This window comes from Chlamydomonas reinhardtii, chromosome 10 (assembly GCF_000002595.2).
Source record: "Chlamydomonas reinhardtii strain CC-503 cw92 mt+ chromosome 10, whole genome shotgun sequence".
Classification (NCBI taxonomy): Eukaryota; Viridiplantae; Chlorophyta; class Chlorophyceae; order Chlamydomonadales; family Chlamydomonadaceae; genus Chlamydomonas; species Chlamydomonas reinhardtii.
In genome coordinates this window covers 867,665-889,034 of record NC_057013.1, presented here as the reverse complement: position 1 = coordinate 889,034, position 21,370 = coordinate 867,665, and the positions used below count along the sequence as shown (strand labels likewise).

At 63.6% G+C, this 21,370-nt stretch overlaps 5 protein-coding genes across 6 annotated transcripts; 2 read left to right on the top strand and 3 right to left on the bottom strand.

The window, feature by feature from the left end:
* The first annotated feature begins 434 nt into the window (after positions 1–434).
* CHLRE_10g424050v5 (uncharacterized protein) lies at positions 435–7,052 on the top strand. Its single transcript, XM_043066524.1, has 5 exons — positions 435–775; positions 839–942; positions 1,137–1,255; positions 1,407–5,316; positions 5,496–7,052. Exons 1-5 carry the CDS (start codon positions 741–743, stop codon positions 5,891–5,893), a joined length of 4,566 nt encoding a protein of 1,521 aa, XP_042919921.1. The 5' UTR covers positions 435–740; the 3' UTR covers positions 5,894–7,052.
* Positions 7,053–7,164: 112 nt separating this feature from the next.
* On the top strand, positions 7,165–10,320 carry CHLRE_10g424000v5 (uncharacterized protein). The gene is made up of 3 exons (XM_043066523.1): positions 7,165–7,269; positions 7,519–8,928; positions 9,125–10,320. Exons 1-3 carry the CDS (start codon positions 7,267–7,269, stop codon positions 10,286–10,288), a joined length of 2,577 nt encoding a protein of 858 aa, XP_042919920.1. The 5' UTR covers positions 7,165–7,266; the 3' UTR covers positions 10,289–10,320.
* Positions 10,321–10,322: 2 nt separating this feature from the next.
* On the bottom strand, positions 10,323–13,179 carry CHLRE_10g423950v5 (uncharacterized protein). Its single transcript, XM_043066522.1, has 6 exons — positions 12,978–13,179; positions 12,820–12,910; positions 12,620–12,756; positions 12,340–12,440; positions 12,031–12,119; positions 10,323–11,359 (listed from the first exon to the last, which is right to left on the bottom strand). The coding sequence occupies exons 1-6, from the start codon at positions 12,993–12,995 to the stop codon at positions 11,166–11,168; spliced, it is 630 nt and encodes a 209-aa protein (XP_042919919.1). The 5' UTR covers positions 12,996–13,179; the 3' UTR covers positions 10,323–11,165.
* A 245-nt stretch (positions 13,180–13,424) lies between these two features.
* CHLRE_10g423900v5 (uncharacterized protein) lies at positions 13,425–14,454 on the bottom strand. The gene has a single exon (XM_043066521.1). The coding sequence runs from the start codon at positions 14,096–14,098 to the stop codon at positions 13,517–13,519; it is 582 nt and encodes a 193-aa protein (XP_042919918.1). The 5' UTR covers positions 14,099–14,454; the 3' UTR covers positions 13,425–13,516.
* A 1,538-nt stretch (positions 14,455–15,992) lies between these two features.
* CHLRE_10g423850v5 (uncharacterized protein) lies at positions 15,993–21,226 on the bottom strand. 2 transcript variants are annotated; one of them, XM_043066520.1, is made up of 10 exons: positions 20,954–21,226; positions 20,785–20,862; positions 20,487–20,711; positions 20,054–20,146; positions 19,837–19,876; positions 19,442–19,527; positions 19,157–19,270; positions 18,323–18,955; positions 18,105–18,179; positions 15,993–17,912 (listed from the first exon to the last, which is right to left on the bottom strand). In XM_043066520.1, exons 1-10 carry the CDS (start codon positions 21,051–21,053, stop codon positions 17,020–17,022), a joined length of 2,337 nt encoding a protein of 778 aa, XP_042919917.1. In that variant the 5' UTR covers positions 21,054–21,226; the 3' UTR covers positions 15,993–17,019. The 2 variants fall into 2 exon arrangements, with proteins under 2 accessions (XP_042919917.1, XP_042919916.1); XM_043066519.1 differs by having other exon boundaries at positions 16,170–17,912.
* Positions 21,227–21,370: the final 144 nt, after the last annotated feature.

Here is a 21,370-nt window from a genome sequence, read left to right as displayed (position 1 = left end):
GTTTGTGTGGGCTGCCGCAAGTGCTTGCTCTCTCAGCTACCGTATCTGGATGTGCAGGACTCCTTTCACGTGGCAGACCTCCGGGCCAGCGCATTCATACGCGCCGGCAGCGATGAATGAAAAGATACGCTGTTGGATATTGAGAACGTTGCTCAACGGCAGGTGCGAAGACTTTCAGAGGCGACTTTGTGAGATGGTGGGCTGCGACAAGGACGGCATCAACCTGGGCTGTATGCGACTTGCATGCCACGGCTTTTGTAAGCACGGCTCTCTACTGCACGTTGGGCCCAGGAACCTTCGTACCGCTGCGCGCGTGCTGGGGACCGGGCCCCAGGCGTAACTATCGGGGCTGGCACGGCGCATGGCACAGGGTGGCCTAAGATGGGCCCAGCCTCTAATCCGGCTAAGTCTGGAACAGTCTCACATCCATTATAGCTTGTATGATTCTTCCGCACGCACTGATTTGCCTCTTGAGAGTAACGGGCGCGAGGGCGCACTTAACACCGCTTCTGGGCTAGCTCGGCGCCGAGCCCAGTTTGATAGGCCTTGGAATAGTTGGCGTCACCTTGCATACTCTTTGCGCGCTATAGGAGCTTCACTGTCCGCAAACTCAATTGGCAAGAAGCTGCGGCTTGGCGCCCCGGCTACGACGGGCTAGGATGAACACAGCTGCTGTTTATTGTTGCTGAAATATTTTGCCCGGCTAAGCAGCGCGACTGCAAGCACCGGCACGGGCAAGAATGGCATTCTTCTGCCGGTGCTTTGGGGGCTCGGGGTAAGAGGACCAACAGAAACAAATAATATGGGTTGCGGTACTCAAGATAATATCGCGTCGCAGGGCTACGGCGAGCCTCGACGAGCCGAATGCACTGCAAAACTCAAGCTCCTCACCAAGACCAGCGGCAGCAAGTGCCATCTTGAGCTTTTGCAGCCGGAACTCAGGTGAGCGCGCGCGACTACCTTTCAGACTGCTGCACGGGCGAAAAAGGCGATGTGATGCGGCTCCCGTCGAGGACTTCTTCCAGCTCGCCGCCCCAGAGTTGAGCTGAGCCAACTTCAAGGACGCGGTTGCTGCCCCCGATCTGTCCTGGTGCGCTGACCCGGAATGCCAACGCTGCCGATGGTGCCCGGTGCAGGATGGGACGTCAGCTCGTCGGAGCGGGCTCGTGCAGCTGGCTCGCGGACGCGGAAGGACGCGGACGTTGTGCAGCTCGCGACGGCACGCTACATGCAGCTCTTTGCGGCAGCCAAGACCGTGAGTCCTTGCCGCGCGCCACCTCCTGTCGGGCTTGCCCCTGAACGCGCCTTCCCCTCGCCTGCGAGCATCATTACCCCACCCGCGAAACCCACCAAAACCCGCATTCTTGCCGCATCTTTAGCCCCTGCCTCCCAAAAATCTCACGCAGGAGGACGCTCCGGGGGTGGGAAGCCTGTACGACACGGACGTGCGCGCCATGCAGGACAGCGTGCGCTCGGTGCGCTCTGGCTCGGACGGCGCCTCGGGCCACGTGGCCCCGCGCGAGTACTCCCGCCAGGCCGCCAGCCGGGAGGGCTCCTCCCGCCTTGCATACACCAGCGGCGCCGGGCCGCCGGGGCCGCCGGGGCCGCCCAGCAGTGCCGCCGCGCACAGCCTGCAACGCCGCTCCATGTCGTCAGTGCGGCACGACAGCCCTGCGCTGGACGCGTTGCCGGAGCAGGGAGCTTCAGAGGCGGGGGCCACGGGCGGCAGCGCTGGTGCCGGCGAGTACACTTCGCACCCCACGGGCGCAGCCACCGGCAGCTTTAGGAAATCTGGGTCGCTGTCGCGGGTGCTTGGGCCTTTCACCAGCAAGGGCAACATGCGCTCGCCGGCGGGCACGCCGCGCAGCACCAGCGACCGCGCCATCGCCGCGGCGTCGGCGCTGCCGGCACCGCTGGCGTCGCCGTCGACCAAGTCCATGTCGCGCGCGAACACGGGCGGCGGCGGCGGTCGCGCGCTTCAGGCGCTGGGGCTGGGGCGCCTGCACGGCGGCGTGGGGGCCAGTGCCTCTTACAATGACCTGCGCGTGGGCGCGCGCACGTCCTCCATCACCCAAAGCGCGACCGGGGGCACCGGCCAGGGGCAAGGGCAGCAGCAAGGGCAGCAGCAGGTGCATGGGCAGGTGTCGCGGGCCGGCAGCGGGAAAGGCGGCGGGCTGCACGGGACGGCAAGCAGCAGGCGGTCGCGGATGTTCAATGCAGAGTACGGGCCGGCCGGAGCTGTTGCCGGCGGGGTCGGCGGGGCCTCGGGCAGCATTGCGGCAGTCACGGCAGCGGCGCTGTCGGGCGGCATCAGCAGTATGCCCCTGGGCGTTGCTGGAGGAGGTGGCGGTGGAGCGACGAGCAGCAATGGCTACCGCCACGCCAGCGGCTCGGCGGCGCTGCCGGCGGCGGCGTTTCTCGAATCGCCCGCCGCGGCCTCCAGCGCAGGCGCAAGCGGCGCCATGGCGGCGGCGCTGTCGCAGTACGTTATGCCCAGCAGCGGCGGCGGCGGCCCTGGCGGCCCCGGCGGCGGCAGGCGCACCATATTTTTCAGCAAGAACGACGTCACCGTGACCGGCCTGCCGCCCTCCTGCCTGACCTCAGGCCGCTTGCCACGATGCCGGGACAGCACTTCGGGGGTCCTGGTGCAGGTGTCAGGCGGCGCTGCAGGCGCTGCCGCCGCTGGGAGCGGCGGTGGCGCCGGCTGTAATGGCAGCTTCGGCCCGCAGTCCTCGCGCTTGGGCCGCAACTCGACGGACCTTATGAACCTGGTCGCTCGGACCGCGAGTGCAGTGGTGCCGCCGTCGTCGCAGTCGGCGATTCTTGCAGCCAACGGCTCTAACGACTTCCACAACCACCACAACCACCACCAGCTCATGGTGGACCGGAGCGTCATGTCAATAGATCTGGGCCGGCCCAGCCGCAACGGCCTGGCCTTGGCGGCGGTCCACAGGAACGGTGGGCTGCAGCAGCACGCCAACTCCGCCGCCATGCTTAGCGCCCTCACGGGCGGCGGCCTCGCGGCGCACGGCTTCGGCACGGGGCAAACGGGCAGGGCGCCGGTGGTGCCATCTGGGGCCATTGGCGAGGCCTCGCCCAGCTCGCTGGGGGCGCGGTGTGGGGTGAGCCAGGCGTCAGCGGCTGGCGCGGGCGCAGGCGCGGGAGCGCGCGCGGGAGGAGAGCTCGGTGCGCGGACATTGTCGGCGCAGCTAGAGCACGGCTCGCCACGCGCACGCCTGGCGCAGCAGGGCCAGCCGCCGGAAGCGCATGCGCTGCAGGCGCAGCCACAGCAGCTGTCGGCGCCACTTCCGTTGGCACAGCTAGAACCGCCGCAGTCGCCACAGCCGCTGGCGCAGCGGCAGCCGTCAACACAAGCGTTGCCAGAGCCCACTCACGCAGCGGACGCGACGGCGGCGGCATGTGCGGCCGCTACTGCAGCAGCTACCGCGGCCGCGTCTGCCGATTCGAGCGAGGCGGGCGCGCGATGCGACTGGGTTGGAAGCTCCCTTTATGCGCCATCGCGCTGCAGTGACTCCAGCCGCCTCACACAGTTTCGGCAGCCTGGCGGCAACGGCGCCGGCGTGGGCCTCACCACTATGGGCTTGGGGACGACTGACAACAACCCCAGCTCGTGCGCGCTTACGACGGTGAAGGCATCGGCGCCAGGCGTTGGCATTGCTACTGGCGTCGGCGGCGCTTCTGGAGGCGCGGGCTCGTATGTACGGCAGTGCACGTCACATGCAGCGGCGGCCGGCAAAGGCGCCCCTGGGGACACCAGCACGGGCACAGGGGGCCACGGCTCCCGAGCCCTGTCGCAGCACACAGCCGGCGGTGCGAACGCACGGATGATGCCACGGGCAGCGGCTGGAGCAGCCGAAGGCGAGCTGAGCACAATGCTGAGCTCTGTGATGATGGGCGACGAGTCCGACACCGCCAACAACAGCAGCCTGTTGGCGCCGCTGCCGCCGGGTGCCGACCTCGCCGCCGTTGCCGCGGCCGCGACGCTGAACAACCCGCTCTACGCTCGCATCAGCGCCAGTGGCCGCAGTGGCACAGGCGTGGGGTACACGGGGCACTCCAACGCGCTCTTCTTTGCGCTGCCGGACGGCACCGTCTCCAGCGCCAACGCACTGAATGCAGGCGCCTCCGCTGCAGCTGGCGCAGGCGCATCAGCGCCCCCTCCAGCTCTGCCCGTGGTGGTCCAGCTGCCTGCCAACTCGGCTATGGCCCTCGCCACGGATGCTCGCGACGTGACCAGCGCGCTGAACCGACTGCAGGAGGCGTGCCTGCTGGCCCAAAAGGTGGACGTCAGCCAGCGCCTCACCAAGCGCATCAGCCTCAGCATCGAGCACAACTGCGGCCCGCCAGGCGCGCGGCCGTCGGCAGCGGGCTGGGGCTCATCGGCGTACAACGCCTACTACGGCGGCGGGGGCGGCGGCGTGAGTTCCAGCTTGGGGCCGGGGCTGCTTGGCTACAGCCTCCAGAACAACATTGTGGCCGGCAGCGGCGCTGGCGGGCTGGCGCGGGAGGGGCGGGTGTCCTACACACGCACCACGAGCGCCAGCGCCGCGCTGATGGCGGTGCGGACGGGCCGTGCGCCGCCGCGACCGTCGCTCAGTCGCAGCCATCTGGCGGGCGGCGGCGCTGCCGCCGCGGCGGCACGCGCCGTCGGCGGCATGCCTGGGGCCGCCTCTGCCATCGTGGGCTACCTGGAAGACATCAACTCGGAGCCGTGGGTGGACCCGGACCATCCCGACCCCCTCGACAACAGCGACCAGCCCTCGCACATGCAGCTGCACGGAGGGGGCGATGAGGAGGACGGCGACGGTGACGGCGCCGGCATTGTGATGGATGGAAGCGCCCTATTCATGGCCCACGACGGCGACGGCATGGCGCAAGCATCGTTGGGCTCGGCCGCCGGCATGGGCTTCACCGCTGCCATGTTGCCAGCGATGCTGTACGCAGGCAGCAGCATGATTCATACTGCTGGCTCCGCTGCAAGCGCTGGCGGGTTCGGCTTTGGGAACGGCGGCGCGTCGCAGGCGTACAGCGCAGTGCTGATGGCGCCGCCATCCGGGGACGGGGCCTTTGGCCGGCGCAGCTCCAACATAGGCGGCGGCTTGGTGGAGTATCCGGTGGGCGCGCGCACAATGGCGGCTGTGGCGGGCACGGGCGCCCACGGCTCCAATGGCTCCGCGGGCGCGGGCGTTGTGGCCGGCGGCTTCAGCAGCCAGAGCCGACAGCTGCAGGAGCGTCTGCGGGACGATCCCAGCGAGGACCCGCACACGCAGGCCATGCTTAACGTGCTGCTGCAAGGTGCGTACGGCACGCAGCAGTTTGCAGCTACGTCACTTGCGGGCCGCGTCTACGGTGGTATCCCTTTGCTTATGCGACAACTCATCCAGCTGGGGTATTGTACAGCCCCGTTGCTCCAAACACCATTGTGTCCTGCGCGTGTCAACCGATTCCCTGCCCTTTTGCTTGCTTGAACGCAGGCGACTTTCTGGAGAGCAAGGACTCGGGGCTACCCGCCTCTGACGACGAGGACGACGGCCCGTTGGAGTACCGCTACGGCGGCTTTGAGCTGGGCGGCGGCGCCGAGGGCGGCGACGACTACCGCCGCCAGCACTCATTTGTAGAGGCGGTGCGGCGCGTCGGCAGCGAGCAGAGCAGGCGCAGCCGTGGCGGGAGCCCTGCGGGCTCGCCCAGCGGGACCAACACACCGGGGGGCGCGGGCTTGGGCGCGGGCGGGAGGAACAGTCCAAGGAATAGCCCGCGGACGGCGCTGGCGCGGCGGGCGGTGGTCAACAACTTGGTGGGCGGCGGCGTGGCGGCCAACGGCGGCACCAGCAGCCTGCCGGGTGTGCAGCTCAGGCTGGATGCTTTCAAGTGAGCAGCGCGGGGGCAGGAATAGAGCGGGAGCAGGCGAGGGAGCTGGTCAAGAGCCTGGCAACAGGGCCGCTGGGTTGTCTAAGACGTCGGTCGCCAGAAGGGCTTGGGGACCCGGGTAGGCGCTGGAAGCACGCACTGGGCACTGGATAAGAATGCAGGTGGTGATGGGTTCGTGTGTATGTGTCCAAGGAGAGCATATGGATGGCAAGGCGCAGGTTCTTTCATAACAAGGCAGCATGCATGATGCACTGGCATGGGCATGCGCACGCGCATACAGAGCCCGGTGATTACACGTGAGCGCCAGTGAGCACTGGGCGAGCGCAAGTTGGTGCAGCGGTCTGGGGTGCATGTAGGGTAAGGCTACCGGCGTATGTGAGCGAGCGAGGCAGGGAGGGGATCAGGGAGCGTCGCGCCGCGGCAGCAAGTGGGTATTGGGTAGCGCAGCGCCCCGTGTGCGGCGTTGCACATTTCTTACTGTGATTCGTTTTCTCGGGAGCTGCTGAAATGGTGAGTCTGTATTCCAGGCTGGCGTGTTATCTGCGTGACCAAGGATACAGACACCCCCGAGAGCTGTAAGCGACTGGACTGACTGCAGCAAGGTACTTGCTGAACAACGTTGTTTGCTGTGATTTGGACGCCATGGTTTAAGAAGCACTGCGCACTTCCCCACACATCTTTGGCTGGCTGGCTTTTGAATTCTTGTGATCATTTTCCCCGCGTCCTGTGTGCGACACGGAAGGGCAGCGGTGCTCCGATTTCTAGTGGAGGCGTGCTGTTGCAGGGGAATGGCAAGGCCTACCACCTTGTGTTTACGATGGCGCTGGCGCGCTGCTGTGTGGCAGATGAAGGGGCCGGGCCGTGGCTGACGCGTGGTTGGCAAGGGCGCCGTGGACGAAGCGTGATAACGTTTGGACTGCGGACTCGTGGCAGCCGGAGTTGGAAGTATTCCTGCTGACTAATGGTGATAGCTGGCGCCAAGAGCGCAAACGTGTCGTTCGCAAGGTTGTGCGACCCTTAGACTCGTGGCGGGGGCTCAACAGGGGTGTTGTGTGCCCTGAACGGGCTGAGGTCATAGGTAAAGGCGAGCCGACATATTTTCTGAACAGGGGCACCCCTGGTTCTGAAACGTTGTGTATGTGCCTATGTAACGAGAGAGCACGTTCAGTGGGATAGGTGCGCGCATCGGGCTGCGCACGCCCTCGTTGGTCCTTGCACTTAATCTCGCCCTCTCCAAGAAATACCTATAACCTCAACAAATACTCACTAACCTTACATTGTCATCTCATTCCCCGACAACTGATTTACGTGTGCACTGGAGGACCGCCTTCGAAGAACTCGGAAGTCCTTCTACGGGACTTCTGTGGCTAGTGCCGCATGGTGGGTTTCTCACATATAATGTTTTAAAAGTAGTCAATCGGCTTGGCGCAGGCGTGCTGTCTGGACACTGAAGTATTTCTGGAACTGTGCGACGCCGTGCTTGACGATATGCTGAAATACGCGCCAATATATGAGACGCTGTCAGAATGAATTCAAGCAACGGATGTGACGTTTGCGGGGGCTGACTGAATTGATGGTGTCCCGCGCCAGACACTGAACCGTCAAATGCATGCCGTGATGCTATCGCAGGCCAAAGCTGACGGTGAGGCAGCACCGGCCGAGGAGCCCGTCGCCGAAGCAACCACAGAACAGGCAGAGCCCGCGGTCGAGGGCGGGGGTGCTGAGCCGGAGCCGGCTCAGCCTGAGCCCGCCGACGCGCCCCAGCCAGCCGAGAGCGCAGAAGCTGTGGAACCTGTGGTCAACGAAGATACAGTTGGCGCCGGCGCGGAGGAGTCAGCCGAAGCAGCTGCTGCAGAGCCTGAGCCCCAGCCAGAGGCAGAGGCAGAGCCCCAGCCAGAGCCACAACCGGAGGCGGAGCCAGAGCCGGAACCGGAGACACAAGGAGACACAGGTGCCGCCGAGGGAGAGGCAGCGGCCGACGACGCCGGTGCAGCCGGCGAGGAGGTCGAGGCTCAGCAGGCAGAGCCTGCCGCGGAGGCAGCGACTGGTGAGGCGGACGCTGAGGCGCTAGCGCAGCAGCAAGCAGCGGCGGAGGCGGAGCTGCAGCGGGAGCTCGAAGAGGCAGCGGCGGCAGCAGCGGCGGAGGCGGCAGGCGAGCAGGCGGCTGACCTGGGCCAACAAGACCCGCAGCAGCTAGACGAGCTTGCAGCAGCAGTCGGCGGTGCAGAAGGCGAGGGTGAGGCTGGGGCGGCTGACGCGGCAGACGCGGACGCGGCGGCGGCAGCGGCAGTAGAGGGCACAGCAGAGGGTGAGGCCGGCGCGGAGGCGCTAGACCAGGCAGAGGAAGAGGCGGCCGGCTTTGCAGGAGCATCGGGCGGGGGTGAGCTAGCAGAGGGCGCTGGAGAGGACCTTGGCAAGCACCACAACCACAACCCGCATCACCACCCGGAGGGTGAGGAGCAGGGCTCCGGTGTGGAGTCCAGAGAGGGCGAGGCGGAGGGCGGGCACCAGGAGGGTGACGACGCAGCCGGCGGCGACTACTCGGCCGGCGCGGGCGGTTACGGGGAGGAGGTCGAGCAAGGCAGCCCCGCTCGCCACAACCAAGGCGATTACGGCAGTCCCGAACACCAGCACCAACACCACCAGCACCAACACCACTACCCCCACCAAGACTCGTTAGACGAAATGGGTGCGGAGCATAACAACGACAACGATCGCCGTGCGAGCGGCGTTGGCGCCAGCGGCGCAGCGGCGGCCGCCGCCGCCGCCGCCGACAGCGAGCTCCTCCTCGAGGCGGAGCGTGAGCGGCACGCACAGCAGCTGCAGATGGAGGTGCGGGCTCGTGAGGAGCTTGAAGACATGATCCTGCGTATAGAGAAGCATTTCAAGGCGGAGCAGGGCGCGCGCAAGAAGGCGGAGGAGCTGCTGCAGGCCGCCATTGCGGCGGAGCTGGAGGCCAAGAACAAGCTGGAGGACGTGCTGAAGCGCCGGCGGGAGGAGCAGCGTGCGGTGGAGGAGGAGCGCGCCGCCATCAAGCGGGTGAGGCAGGCGGGGTGGGGTGGGGTGGGCATGGAATCCAAAGCTATCATGGGGGATGTGGCATGACTGAGGGAGGATACGAAGCGTACGCTTTTGCCACACACCGACGTTGCTGTGCGCCGTAGCCTTCACCGCAGCCAGCTAAAGCCCTCTCTCCTCGCCTTACCACAAAACTCTTTACCAACCTCGCCATCAGGAGCGCAACGCACTGGAGAACATGCGGCAGGACTTTGAGGCCGAGCTGCAGGCGGCCCGCAGCGAGGTGGGCAAGGCGCAGGAGGCGCTAGCCGCCAGCGAGGACCGCATTCGCTCCGCCGAGGCTGTCGACCGCGCGCGGCTCGAGTCCGAGTACCAAGCCAAAATCAACGCGCTGCAAGAAGAGATCGGCCGGCTGCGAGACGAGCTGATGTACCGCACGCAACTCATGACGCACGAGATGACGCGCTGGCAGCAGCAGGCGCACCTCACCGCCGCGGCCGTCATGGACGCGAAGAACGAGGTGTTGGAGCGCAAGCGCGAGCTGGACTCGACAAAGGAGAAGATGGACCGGCTGCTGGACAAGCTGTATGTGGGCCGGGAGCGCGGCATGGAGCTGCAGGGCTCCATCGCGGCGGCGCAGAGCTTTGCGCATCACGCGGCGGGCGGGCACGGCCACCACGGCGGGCACGGCGGCGGCCTAGCCAGCATGGCTGGGCTGATGCCACCCCACATGCTTATGGCACAGGCAGGCCGCGGGCCCATGATGCTGCCGCCACCCGGCGAGATGGTTGGCGGCGGCCATGGCGGCGGCGGCGGCGGCGGCAGCAATATCCCTAAGCTCCCGCCGGTGGCGGGCCGGCCGCCGCTGTTCAGCGGCATCCCGCCGCCGCCTCGCAGTGGCGGCGGGCCGCTGGGGCGGCGCAGCGCGCCCGGCACCAACTACGACGGCGCGGGCGGCAGCCCCGGCCTGGGCTCGGTGGGTATGCCCGGCGGCATGATGGGTGGGATGGGCATGGGTGGGATGATGGGCATGGGTGGGATGATGATGGGGGGGCCGGCGGGGATGCTGCCGCACGGCGGCGGGCTGGGCGGGCAGCAGTCCAGCTTCATGAGCCACGGCGGCGGCATGGGCTCTCCGGGAGGCATGATGATGGGAGATCCGGGCTCAGTGGACCCCTACGCCCAGGTGCAATCCAAGTTTGCGCAGCCCACGGAGGCGGGCCTAGCCAAGGAGGCAGCGGCGAGGAAGCATCGGGCGGCGGGCGGCGGCGGTGGCGGCGGCGGCGGGGCGGGGGCCAAGGGGAAGAAGCCTCTGGACCGGTTTGAGGAGAGCAAGCGGGACGAGGCGCGGCTGGCGGCCATGGCGAAGCGGTGGGGCTAAGGGCTCGGAGGGGTTGAAGGAGGAGGACGTGGAGAAGGTGGGGAAAAGGGACGCTGTCATGGTGGGGAGGAGAAGCAAAAGGTGAAGAAATAATGGCGTGTAGTGCGGTGGACTCAACGGTTTGTTGCCTTGTGGACGGCACTCGGCGGTTTGTTGCCGTGATTTGGTTTGTGTGCGTGTGCATGTGGATGATGGGGCGTATCCTGGCGTCATGGATAACGGGTGTGTCACAATGCAGGTGTAGCAGGATGGGGGTGCGGGTTGTGCTTTGCTTTGCAGGGGTGCCTACGGGGCAGGAGTGGGCCTTGGGTCCAGCGCAAGACGCCATAGTGCCCTGATCACCTGATGGCATGTGTGGCCGGCACACTGCCTGCTTGCATTATCGTAATAGCTGATAGAGGTTACATGTGGGACGACAGCCGTGGACTAGCCAGGGCCCCAAAAGGGTAATAGCTGTGTGACACGGCGCTTACGTGGCATCGAGAATGCTTTTAAGACGCAGGCAGTGCCTGAACGCCTGGAATTGCGATGGAAAGCATGGTCACAAGGAAAATGAGAAGCTATTGCAGCTGGCACGATACTGGCGTAAATACCGTTACTAGGGGCTGTGTCTGAGAGCCTTACATGAAGGCAGTGAAAAGCGTCTCGTCATATGAAATGCGCACCACCTTCACCCGTGACCTTCACCTGTTGTAAGCGCATGTAGTCAGCGCCCTTCCTTGCCAAATGTCACGGCGCTGGTAATCAAGCCCCTTAACACACATCAGCAACCTGACAGACAATCTGCCTCTCGCCATCCAGCATACTCAACAGCTAGCCCGTAAAGATACCAGCATAACCACACATCATACCGTATGTGCATACATGCTCACGCCTCTCAGACGCTAGCGGCCACAGGCAATCCCTTCGCTGGCGCCTTGCTCACATTGGCTATGCTGGACATCTGAACGGCCGAAGAGGAACCAGTAGACGTACCGGCACCGCCACCGCCACTTGGCCCCGCGCCGCCGGCGCCGCCTGAGCCTGAGGCGCCCAGGTTGCCGCTGCTAGCTCCTCGCCCTCTCAACGTATCTGCGATGCGGGTCAAGTGCAAGGGATACAAAATAAGCTCAACTGCTGTCATTGCCGCATCCTAGTCACACATCGATGCCGAGCGCTGGCGCCGCGCCCCTGGGCCGGCACGCAGCCCTTCAGCTACCTCTTAAGCACGGAGTGCAGGTCGACGAAGGGTCGCAGCAGACGGCTGTCTCGGTACCTTGCCGCGCCCATGGCCGGCGGGAGCGGTAGCAACCATGCAGCTGCCCATGCCAGCGCAGCCCGCATGCCGCCATAGCCCCGGCCCCCACCCCCGTGGCTTGCGGCATCCCGGGCGACAGCGGCGGCGACCAACGGCCCTGCGCCTGCCCCTAACCCGCCTCCGCCGGCGCCTCCTGCGCCCCCTGCCCGCTCACCTATGAGCAGGGAGGCAGCGGCAGGGCAACGCCGGAGGCGGAGGCGGATCGGGGGCAGCGGTGCAGGGCCAGGAACGGGGGCCCGGGCTAACTGCGGCGACTCCATCCCCACCTGCCCCGGACCCCATTTCCAATTGTTTGTTTTGCAAGGTCTGCAATGCTTGCTCTTTACGCTCTTTACACGTGGGTCTGACGAGCCCCTTCCGGCGGGCCGTTCTCCTTCCACACGATGTCCTCTGCCCAAACACGAGCAGCCACGCCCCAAGCTCCCCACCCGCCAGCCATACTCACTTAGCGGGATCTCCTGCATCTCTCGCCGCAGGCACAGCCACTCGCCGAACAGCGACATGATGATGAGCCCCAGGATGTTGGCCACCCACCTGCAGGGGGGTTCATGATGGAGGTCCGATATGGTGAGGAGAGCGGGAAGTGTTGTTGAGAGCAGGCTGGGGACTGGAGGTTGTAAGCTGTCCCGGGTGGCACACCCGGTGGCACGCTCCTGCTATCCCTCGGTCCACATGCGCGACGTGAGCCACGAAACAAACATTCCAGTTGCAGACAGCAAACGGCACCGACATGTGGTCACGTTGCCGCACCCACCACTCAAAGCGTGCAGGAAAGCCGTCGTATTGCCAACAGAACCAAAGGTGGAAGATGAAACAGGTGGAGGCAAAGTCCAAGCACTTTTTTGCCCTCTCCACCTGCAGTTGCGCCGGTATGGGGTTGCGCCAGGCATCAGGCCATGGTGCTTGACAGGGGGTCGATGAGCCGTGGAAAGCAACCGCGGGCTGGCATATCGTGTGAGACTGCACGCCCCCCCCCCCCCGTGCACCGTGCCTTCCTTTCATACCCATGACAGCCGCCCCCCGCCTTGACTCACGATCCAGACTAGGAATACGGCGCTCAAGCAGGCAGTCAGCAGGAGCGATAGCACGCTGATGACGCCGGAGTATGTACCGATGCTATACATGCGCCAGCTGAACAGGTAGGCGATCGACAGCCGGCTTACGTATGGCCCTGCGGAACGCCATGCACCCGTCAGTACGAGCACCACTATGGGTGCGCAAAAAGCTCATGTACCTATGAAGAGGCCCTGGAAGAGGCCCAACGTCAGGTAGAAGAGGCATTGCAGCGTGACTATCTGCGCTATGATAAGGATCGGGTCCCAAACCTGCGGCCAAGACGCAAGTCAGTTCGGTCAATATGAGCAAGCGAACATATAGGGTGCTCCCACTCACGGCTTGCCCGTAGAGCATTTCTGAAGTTCCACGACGCGATAAGCTGCTTGAGAACTACAGAGGTGACTCGTGCATAATTTGACCTATCCGTGCAGTAGAGCTATAAAGCCCTTCTTCCCGCCTCGTGAATCGGTCAGTGAATCGGTGGCAACAGTGTTTGTGGCTTGGTGGGATTATGTGTATCACTGAACAAGCGAGTAGCAGGGTATGATTATCTCAGGGCCCTTGGGGAGTTGGGGACCTGTGGGGACAAAGCATGAGCTCGGCACGCTGTGTCTTGCCACGGGCCCCCGACAGGCCCCCACTCTCCCCGGCGTCTGCTTTATAACTGCTCTGGGCGCTCACAATCACCAAGGCCAGCGATGTCACACTATCAAGCTATTGAAAGCACTCACGAAAGGACGCCTGTGTTGAGCTTAGCTGCTTCGAGCGTAAATTGGTGCAATGCGGTCAGTGCGGTTACACGTCCCTGAAGAACACCCTCCCCCTGCGCTACCTGAATGGTGGTGTTGATAAACACCGGTTTTGGAGGGCGTTGTCTAGGCCTTCTTGGCCTTCTTGGCCCGGAACTTCTGGACTCTGGCCCGCACCTTGCAGGTTTTGCAGATGCCGCAGAGGCAGGTGATTTTGGCCGCCGAAATGGCGTCCTTGGTCGCCTGGGACAGCGGCTTGCCCTTGTGGGCCGCCAACATGGCGTCCTTGGCTGCCTTGCACATCGGCTTGCCCTTGTGGGCCGCCGACATGGCGTCCTTGGTCGCCTGGGACAGCGTCCTGCCCTTGTTGGCACTGGCGTAGGTGTTGCCAAGGCTCCCCCTGGTGCTGGGCTTCAGTGCAGTCGGCCGCTCAATCTCAATGGCGGCCAGACTGAAGGGCTGCCGCCGCTCCACAGACTTGGCCACGATGGCGCCCACGATGTCGTCGTAGGTGAGGTCGGTGCGGTAAACCGACACCACCAGCACACACGTGTTGTCCTTCACCGGCGCCACACGGTGCTTGTTGGGCAGGGACCCGGTGGTCGGGTCCATGATGTAGGCGGCCTCGTAAGGGATGCACCTCTCCTCCTCGCCAGCCATGCGGAGGCGGATGGAGCCCGTGGAGCCCTCGTCGCCGCCGACCTTCATCACGTAGCGGGCCTGGTAGCCCGCCTTCCTTCCCCTGGCGCCATCACCGTGGGCGTAGTGCTGGCCGCCGGGAGCCGTCCAGGGACCCGGTGGTCGGGAACGCCTCTACAAGAATGATGGCTTCCTGCAGGGTTGCCTAGTTCGTAGTACGCGTACTATGTACTACATACTGTACTACGTACTGTACGCTGCCCTCGTCGGCTAGTACGTTGGAAAATACGTTGTGCTGGGGAAACCAGCGGGGTGGGCCGTGGCAGCGCCGTGGCTGGGCGAGGGGCGCGAGGGGTGCTGGAAAGGATGTCCGTCGAAGTTTGCGAACCATGGCTGCTCTCCGCACTGCAGCTGTGTTCTCTTACAACAATATGAGCATAATAAGTTGAAGGAAATTCCGCTAGAAGACTATGACCGCGCAAATCCAGATTCACACCGATTCGGGCATGGTGCGGGCACGCGTGCCGTGTTTGCGTCGGCTTCCCCCCCGGATTTCCTGGCCCAGCGTATTATGCACCGTATTTTACCGTACTGTACTAGGAATCCTAGTACGCTGTATTAATACGCGTATTATGGAGAGAGGGTCGCGTACTAGGCAACCCTGGCTTCCTGGGCCCACGATCGTTTGATTACACCACCTGAGACGTTTCCGTCTGATTCCTTGCACCCCGGGCTGCATATGTCCAAATACAAGCACTGGATGGGGCTCGGTTTTGAGCGAGCGGCGCCACCCATGCACCCACCCCACGCCCACTGTTTTATCCCTTTTGAAGCACACAGATGCCTTATGAGGTTTCGGCTTTGCTGTTGGCCGATTGCAGCTAATAGAGACCACCATTTATCTAGAAATGCCAGGCTTTGCCCCCTCTGCAACAAAGGAGTAGAGGATGAACGGCATGTTTTGAGTGTGAAGCGTACACGTGTGTCAGACAACCCGGGTTCACTCGGGGGCGTGCCCATACACGCCGCACCGTCCAAAGACCAAACCTCGTCTAATGCTTATACATGACGTTTATATGTTACGACTTGCTGTTTCAGTCCCTGGAGCGGCCTGTCCGCTCGCCGAGCTCGCAAAATGCAGCGACATGCCGCGACAACGTGCACGACGGGCAGCGTTTAGCCCTTGAAAAGCCGTGCAAAGTGCTCCGTATAGTCAATAATAGACACGGCAATGATAGAGCATTGAAAATGTGGCGGTGTGAGGGACTCCGGTCGCGAAATTGCTGGTCGGCAGAGCCTCGCATTTTGTCCCGGGGTACATTCCAGTGCAATATTGGGTATCTAAATAACATATTGAGTGAGTTACTGCTCTCTCCAGCACACTTTGGCCCGATCGGACCGACACGCGCCCATCGGGCGCATGGCTGGCGGGCCAAAACCCGCCCATTTCGACCTCAGGCGAGCGTGGACCGCCCTCCCACTTGACCGGCAAGTCATTACTACATGTACGGAGGGGCTGAGAGCGTGGGGGACTCAGGGGAGACCAGTTTGGCGTCGTGGAACCCCCCCGGCCCACCCCCATGACCCCCCGCACGGGAAGGGCCGTACGGCAGTGGTAGTACAGTCGGACGGTGAATCTGACACGACAGGCGATTTGTGGGGGGTAGGTAAGGTTGGTTTCCACGTCGGACTGTACTACCACGTCTAAACACGGGTCCAAAGGTTGTCCAGTTTTGGGACGGTGCCCCAAACTGAAGTGAACCCGGGTTGGTGTCAGATCACCGTACGGTATCAGCTCTGATTCAATGAAGCAGGTTATGCAAGGTGCTGACCAATTTAAGTTGGCTTGCTGCGTACGTGATATTTGGTCTAAGCGCTGTCTTTTGATTAGGCAGCACCACGACGGTGCACATGGTGTGCAAGACGCAACTAACAATCCAGTTCCAGGAGACGAGGGGCCCTTGCGGCTCGGTTAGTCTCGTTGCAGGTATTAGGAATGCACACTTCCAATCCTGTAACACACACACACACACAACCTTGGTGTTCAGGGCCACCAGGCACCAGCTGCTCGGCAATCGTGATCAGCGACGACATGGTGTCTAGAGTGGGTGTCTAGAGGGTGTATTGGTGTCTAGAGTGATGGAGACAAAGCTTACAGCTAGGACAATGCATGGGACCCATGGGATGCGGGTCCATGTTCCGGATAGACAGTTCCGGGTCATGGGCACAGCTACTATACGCCAGTGCTTAAAGCCATTAGTTAAGCCAGCACAAAAAACCCATTAAGAGCCGCATTGCACAGTGCAACAAGGCCACTACCGTCTGCCATGATGGATAAAGCATGTACAGGTCCCACTCCCGTCGTATGTCAACGTCAAGCATGAATCCTCGGCGCTTTGAATCAACTCATATGTACAGATATCATGGAATCGCAGAGGCTCACAGGGGACGCCAAGCTTCCAGTGGCAACGTGTGGCAACACACAGTATGAAAGAATCCCGCAACTTATCGGCCGCAGGCCGTAGCCCGTTGCAAAGCTACGTACCGCATTTGTTACCTCATTTTATCGTTCAGCGCGGTGCAAAGACCCAGACAATTCGCAGGATTGAACTTGGCTGCTTAAGGCAAGAGCGCAGCTCTCCAACTAGATAGCTATAGGGGGGCCCACAGAGGTCGCCAGTTGAATCAATGCTACCTCCCACATCCCCTAACGCACGCATGGACACCCATTCGTTACGCCCACACAACCGCCTGGGTGCCCACGCACACCCAGCGCGCCCGCATCAACCGCACGCCAACCACGTCATGTACTCGTGTGCCCACCCGCAGCCCAATACCCCCACATGCAAACATGCCCGGCGTCTGCGCCGTCTCCAACAAACCAATAGCCAAACGCGGCAAACTGCGGTGGTTGCCCGCCCCTCCCATCGTGCCCCCTATTCGCCACCAAGCACTACAAAGTGCGCCGTTGCCATAGGCGCGCGCACGCCTCACGCGGCGCACGCCTTGGTGCAGTACGCGGTGAATGCCTCCACGAGCAGCGGGCCGCCGTCCCAGATACGCCGCGTGGAAGCCAGCAGCCCAGCCAGTCGCGAGCCCTCGGGGCACTGCACCTCGCTCAGCGGCACGGCTGGGCCGTAGTCGCCCACTCCCAGCTCCGGCGACGTCCAGCCCCCGGCAGCCGCCGCGTCACTGCCACAGCGGAACCCAACCCGCGTCGGCGGCTGCGACATCCCGCCCGTCTGGGCCCGCACCGCGGAGAAGCCGCTCGGGCAGTCGAATCGGTAGTCTGGCACCGAGAAGCCATCCACCCACTCTGAGTTCAACCTGATAACTACTTTTGTTTGCAAGTCTGGCGACGAGGGGTCGCCAAAGTACACGGCTAGCTGGTCCACGGTATTGCCAGCGCCGTCGGTCAGCCTCGCAGTCGACAGGACAAACGCGTTGCCCACAATGGCACCCACGTCTGTCGCGCTGCCCAGCATGCGACTGCTGCTGCGGACACGGGCGCTACCGCCCGCGGCTGTGCTAGACCGCAGCTGGCCATTACTCTCCTGCTGGCTGCCACTGCTCAGTCGACTGTCCGGGTCCTCCGCCGCAAGCTCCGAGCCCAGGCCGCGGAGCGACCTACGCGACCGCCTCGGACCGCAGCCAGGCGCGCGGTAATGAATCTTAATTGATCGTGACGGAGGCGGCGGCGGGTCGGCACAGGCCGGAATGCTGATGCATTCCAGGCCCAATCCGCTCGCCGTTTCCTGGTTAAGCACCTGGATGGCAGTGGCGTAGAATCCCGGCGGGCACAGCACCTCCAGAAACAGGGCTCCGGACGACCCGGGGCGGATGGGCGGTGGGAAGCCGATCGTGCCAGCCTCTAGGTAGCTGCCTGGGGCGCGCGGTGTATCCGGCAAGTGAAGGCGTGGGGACAGGCGTGTGTATTAGGGGCCGCAGGAAAGGACGCAAAGGAGGTGTGCCAATATGGGGCGCCCTCAGCCTGGCTTGCTATCAGGTAAGTGCAGAGACATCAGCACCAGACCGGACCGGAGTCTGCGCCCCCAGCCCGCTGTTCCTTGCTTACCTTGGTTGTCGTCTGCGGGGAAAGGTGGCAATGGGGGCGCCTGGTGGCCGGACTGACCGCCGGGCGGCGGGTAGCCTGAGGGGCGAACCGGAATCGCATCAGGGTTGGAAACGACTCGACGCACATAAACCATTTAGCGTGTACACGGGCGCCTGCTGTTCGAAGCCCTCCGTCATCATACCGCTGGGCGTGAGCTGAGGGGAACCGTGTTTACCGACCTGCGGGAGGCTTGTGCGTGTGGTTGTAGTACGGTGGCGGGGCACTGCCGTACGGCGGTCCGTACACGGGCGCCGGCGGAGATGTCGTGTAGTACGGTGGTGGCACGCCATTGCCGTAGTACGGGGGCGGCGGCGGCGAGGGCGGGGGGTAGGAGCTGCCGTAGTACGGGGGTGGCGGCGGCGAGGGCGGGGGGTAGGAGCTGCCGTAGTACGGGGGTGGCGAGGGATCAGGCACGGGCGCGGGAATGACGTAGGGCGGCGGCGGCGGGGACCAGTCGGTGCCGGGGTCCGGCTCGTGGTTCGGGGGCGAGTCAGGCGGGCTGTCGGAAGGGGGAGACCATTCGTCCGGCGCGTTGTCGGGAGGCGGGGCGGCGGCGGGTGTGTCGGGTGACAAGGGCGGTCGGTTGGGAGGGGGTGCGAGTGGCGGGGGCGGCATGTCGGCACCGATGGGCTCGTTGCCAGGCGGTGGCGCGGCGCCATCGCCCGCAGGGTTAAAGGGCGGGCGCCGCGGCGGCGGCGCGTCACCCTCCATCGGCGGCGCTGAGGGCGAAGGCGGCGGCAGGTCCGGCGGCGAGGCCTCCGCTGCCTCCGGCGGCTGGTTTTGGTCAGGTCCGGGTGAGTGTCCAAGGGTGCCTGCGGCGTTCGGATATGCGATCCACCTTAAGCCACAAACATATAAACGAAGTGCATGAGCTTGCAACAAGTGCATTGCTGACACAGAGCGTTGACTCGGCCGTATCGACCTTGTCATGCGCTTCACCCGACGGCAGCCAGCAAACGGCCAACGCCCCACACTACTACAGCTCAGCCACTCCAGCGCCTCCCGCCACGCACCTAAGCAGTCCAGGCCCACGGTCTGTGTCTCCGGGTCGCAGCCGCCGCTGACACCCCAGCCCGCGAAGGAGCAGGCCGCGAAGTAGCGCTCCAAGCCGGAGCAGGCCACGTCCGCTGGTGTGTGTTGGGTGGGGATGGGGGTCGGGTACAGTTGGGCAGTTCAGCGGAGAACGGCGTGCGCTACACGGAGAAGCTTCTGGGGCCCTAAACTCAGAATCAGCCCGCTGCACCACGCAGCGGGTCTACCAGGCCCCGTGCACTTCGCAGTCGCGATGCGTTGCTCACCCATAGCCACCCGCAGGTCGCCGCTGCCAAAGGCGCTGCCGCCCACGAGCACCGCCACGTCCAAATTGTCAGGGAAGCCCAGCTGCCTGCGTGGTGGGAGCCGCAGTGGTTGCAGTCCGCTTTTGATGCAAAATTCAGCAGGGCATAGCCGACCCCATTCCAGGCCTCGTGGTTGCAGCGGCATCTGCTTTTGTTGCATTGCAGGAGCCCGCCTGTGCGTCGCCCAGTGTGTACGGTGCCGAAGCGCCAACTGGCGAACCGATTGGCCTGCCCGCCCACCGTGAGTGGTGTGCACCTGCCCGCCTACGCGCCAGCTCTTATGCCAGCCAGGCTGGCATCCCCCCATCCCTCCCACCCACCCCCAATACCGTATGATCAACAGCCACGCCACTCACGTGCAGGCCTTGTACGTGTTCTCCGGCCGCCAGCCCAGCTCTGGTGCACCATTCAACGAGAAGGACGCGCGTCAGACGAAACCAGTCGTGCTGGCAAGGTTGCAAGTCGTTTCACGGTTTGAGTGCCCAAAGAATTTGCCCAAGCCATATCAGGAACATCCACATTGCGTGGCGTGCCTCCCCGCATATCCCCAAACCACCACCCCCAGAGCCTCACCGCACACGCTTCCCCAGATCCCGTCCATGGATAGCACCTCCAGCCGCCCTGTGCCCGGAGCTGTGCCGTCCGCGAGGCGAACGGGCTGCTCGTCTGCGTAGCAAGAACACCAAAGGAGGGTTGGCCCTCAGAGGATAAGGAAAGGGTATGTGCACGTGTGCACATACAATGCAGCGCACTAGGTGCGAACCAGGAGTGACGTGCCTAATCAGGTGGCGTGATCCAGAGCGCTCATCCGCATGCTTGGCCCCAAATGAAACGCATGCCCAAGCATGTCTATCAACCTACAGACCACGAAGCTGGTTTATGGCTGGACCCAGGAATGACGGGTGGAGGGGCGTATGAGCGAGCAACCCAACCGCCCGGTTACGCGTGTGGCAACCGCTGTAGCATGGACGACACGCCTGACCGGCTGGACTAAGTGACCACTTACCGAAACAGACCACACCGGCGTCGTCGGCGTGGCTGCAGCCGGACTCAGCTCCCCATGGGCTTGAAGAGCACTCCTGGATGTCGGACTCGGTGCCTTTACACTGCAGGTTCGTCACCTGTATCGGCCCGCTGCCCTCGCCCCACCAGGCACCCCAATGTGCGCGGCCTCCTGCGTACCCAAGCTGCCGGCAGATAACATTTGCCGTCCGGTCGGAGAAACCACTGTCTGCGCGGTGAGGGTGAGAGAAGCTTGCCGGTGTCGTCCAGTTCGGCATTCCTCAATGGCGTTTTCGTCTTACCACATATTGTGCCCCACACGCCGTTGTATAGCACCTCAACGCGACCCTGGTATGCATCGGGCACAAGCCGTAGCGTCCCTGCAACACCGTGACAAAGGGTTGACTGTGTGACCGACTTCCTCGCAAATGGCAACAATAGCGTTAGCTGGCGTGTATTCGTTCAGCGCACCGTCTTGAAGACTTCTTCGCTCCAACTTCTGTAGCCGTCCTCCTACTGTCACGTCAATTGCAAGCGCCAGGACGAGTAAGCGGAAAGACGTCGGCGCCATTCTGGAGGGCCACGCCCGAGGTGCCTCTATAGTCCTAGCGCGTCACTGATTTGAATTTGCGCAAGTTACAGGCTATATCATCTCGGCGCGAGGCGTTTCTGGGCTGCGCCTTCGCTATCTGTCAGCTCGTTGAAGTTCCCTCCAAAATTGATGAAGGGTCTTGTTGATAAGTCTGTATATCAATGTATGTATGTCTAACTGTATACAGGTTGCAAGGGCCCCAACAGGTGAAGTCGCCGACAGCGGGGGCCGCGGGAGCCGCGATTGCGCATTTGCGCAGAATGGCCATCGCACGCGTGTCATCGGGCTGACGTTGC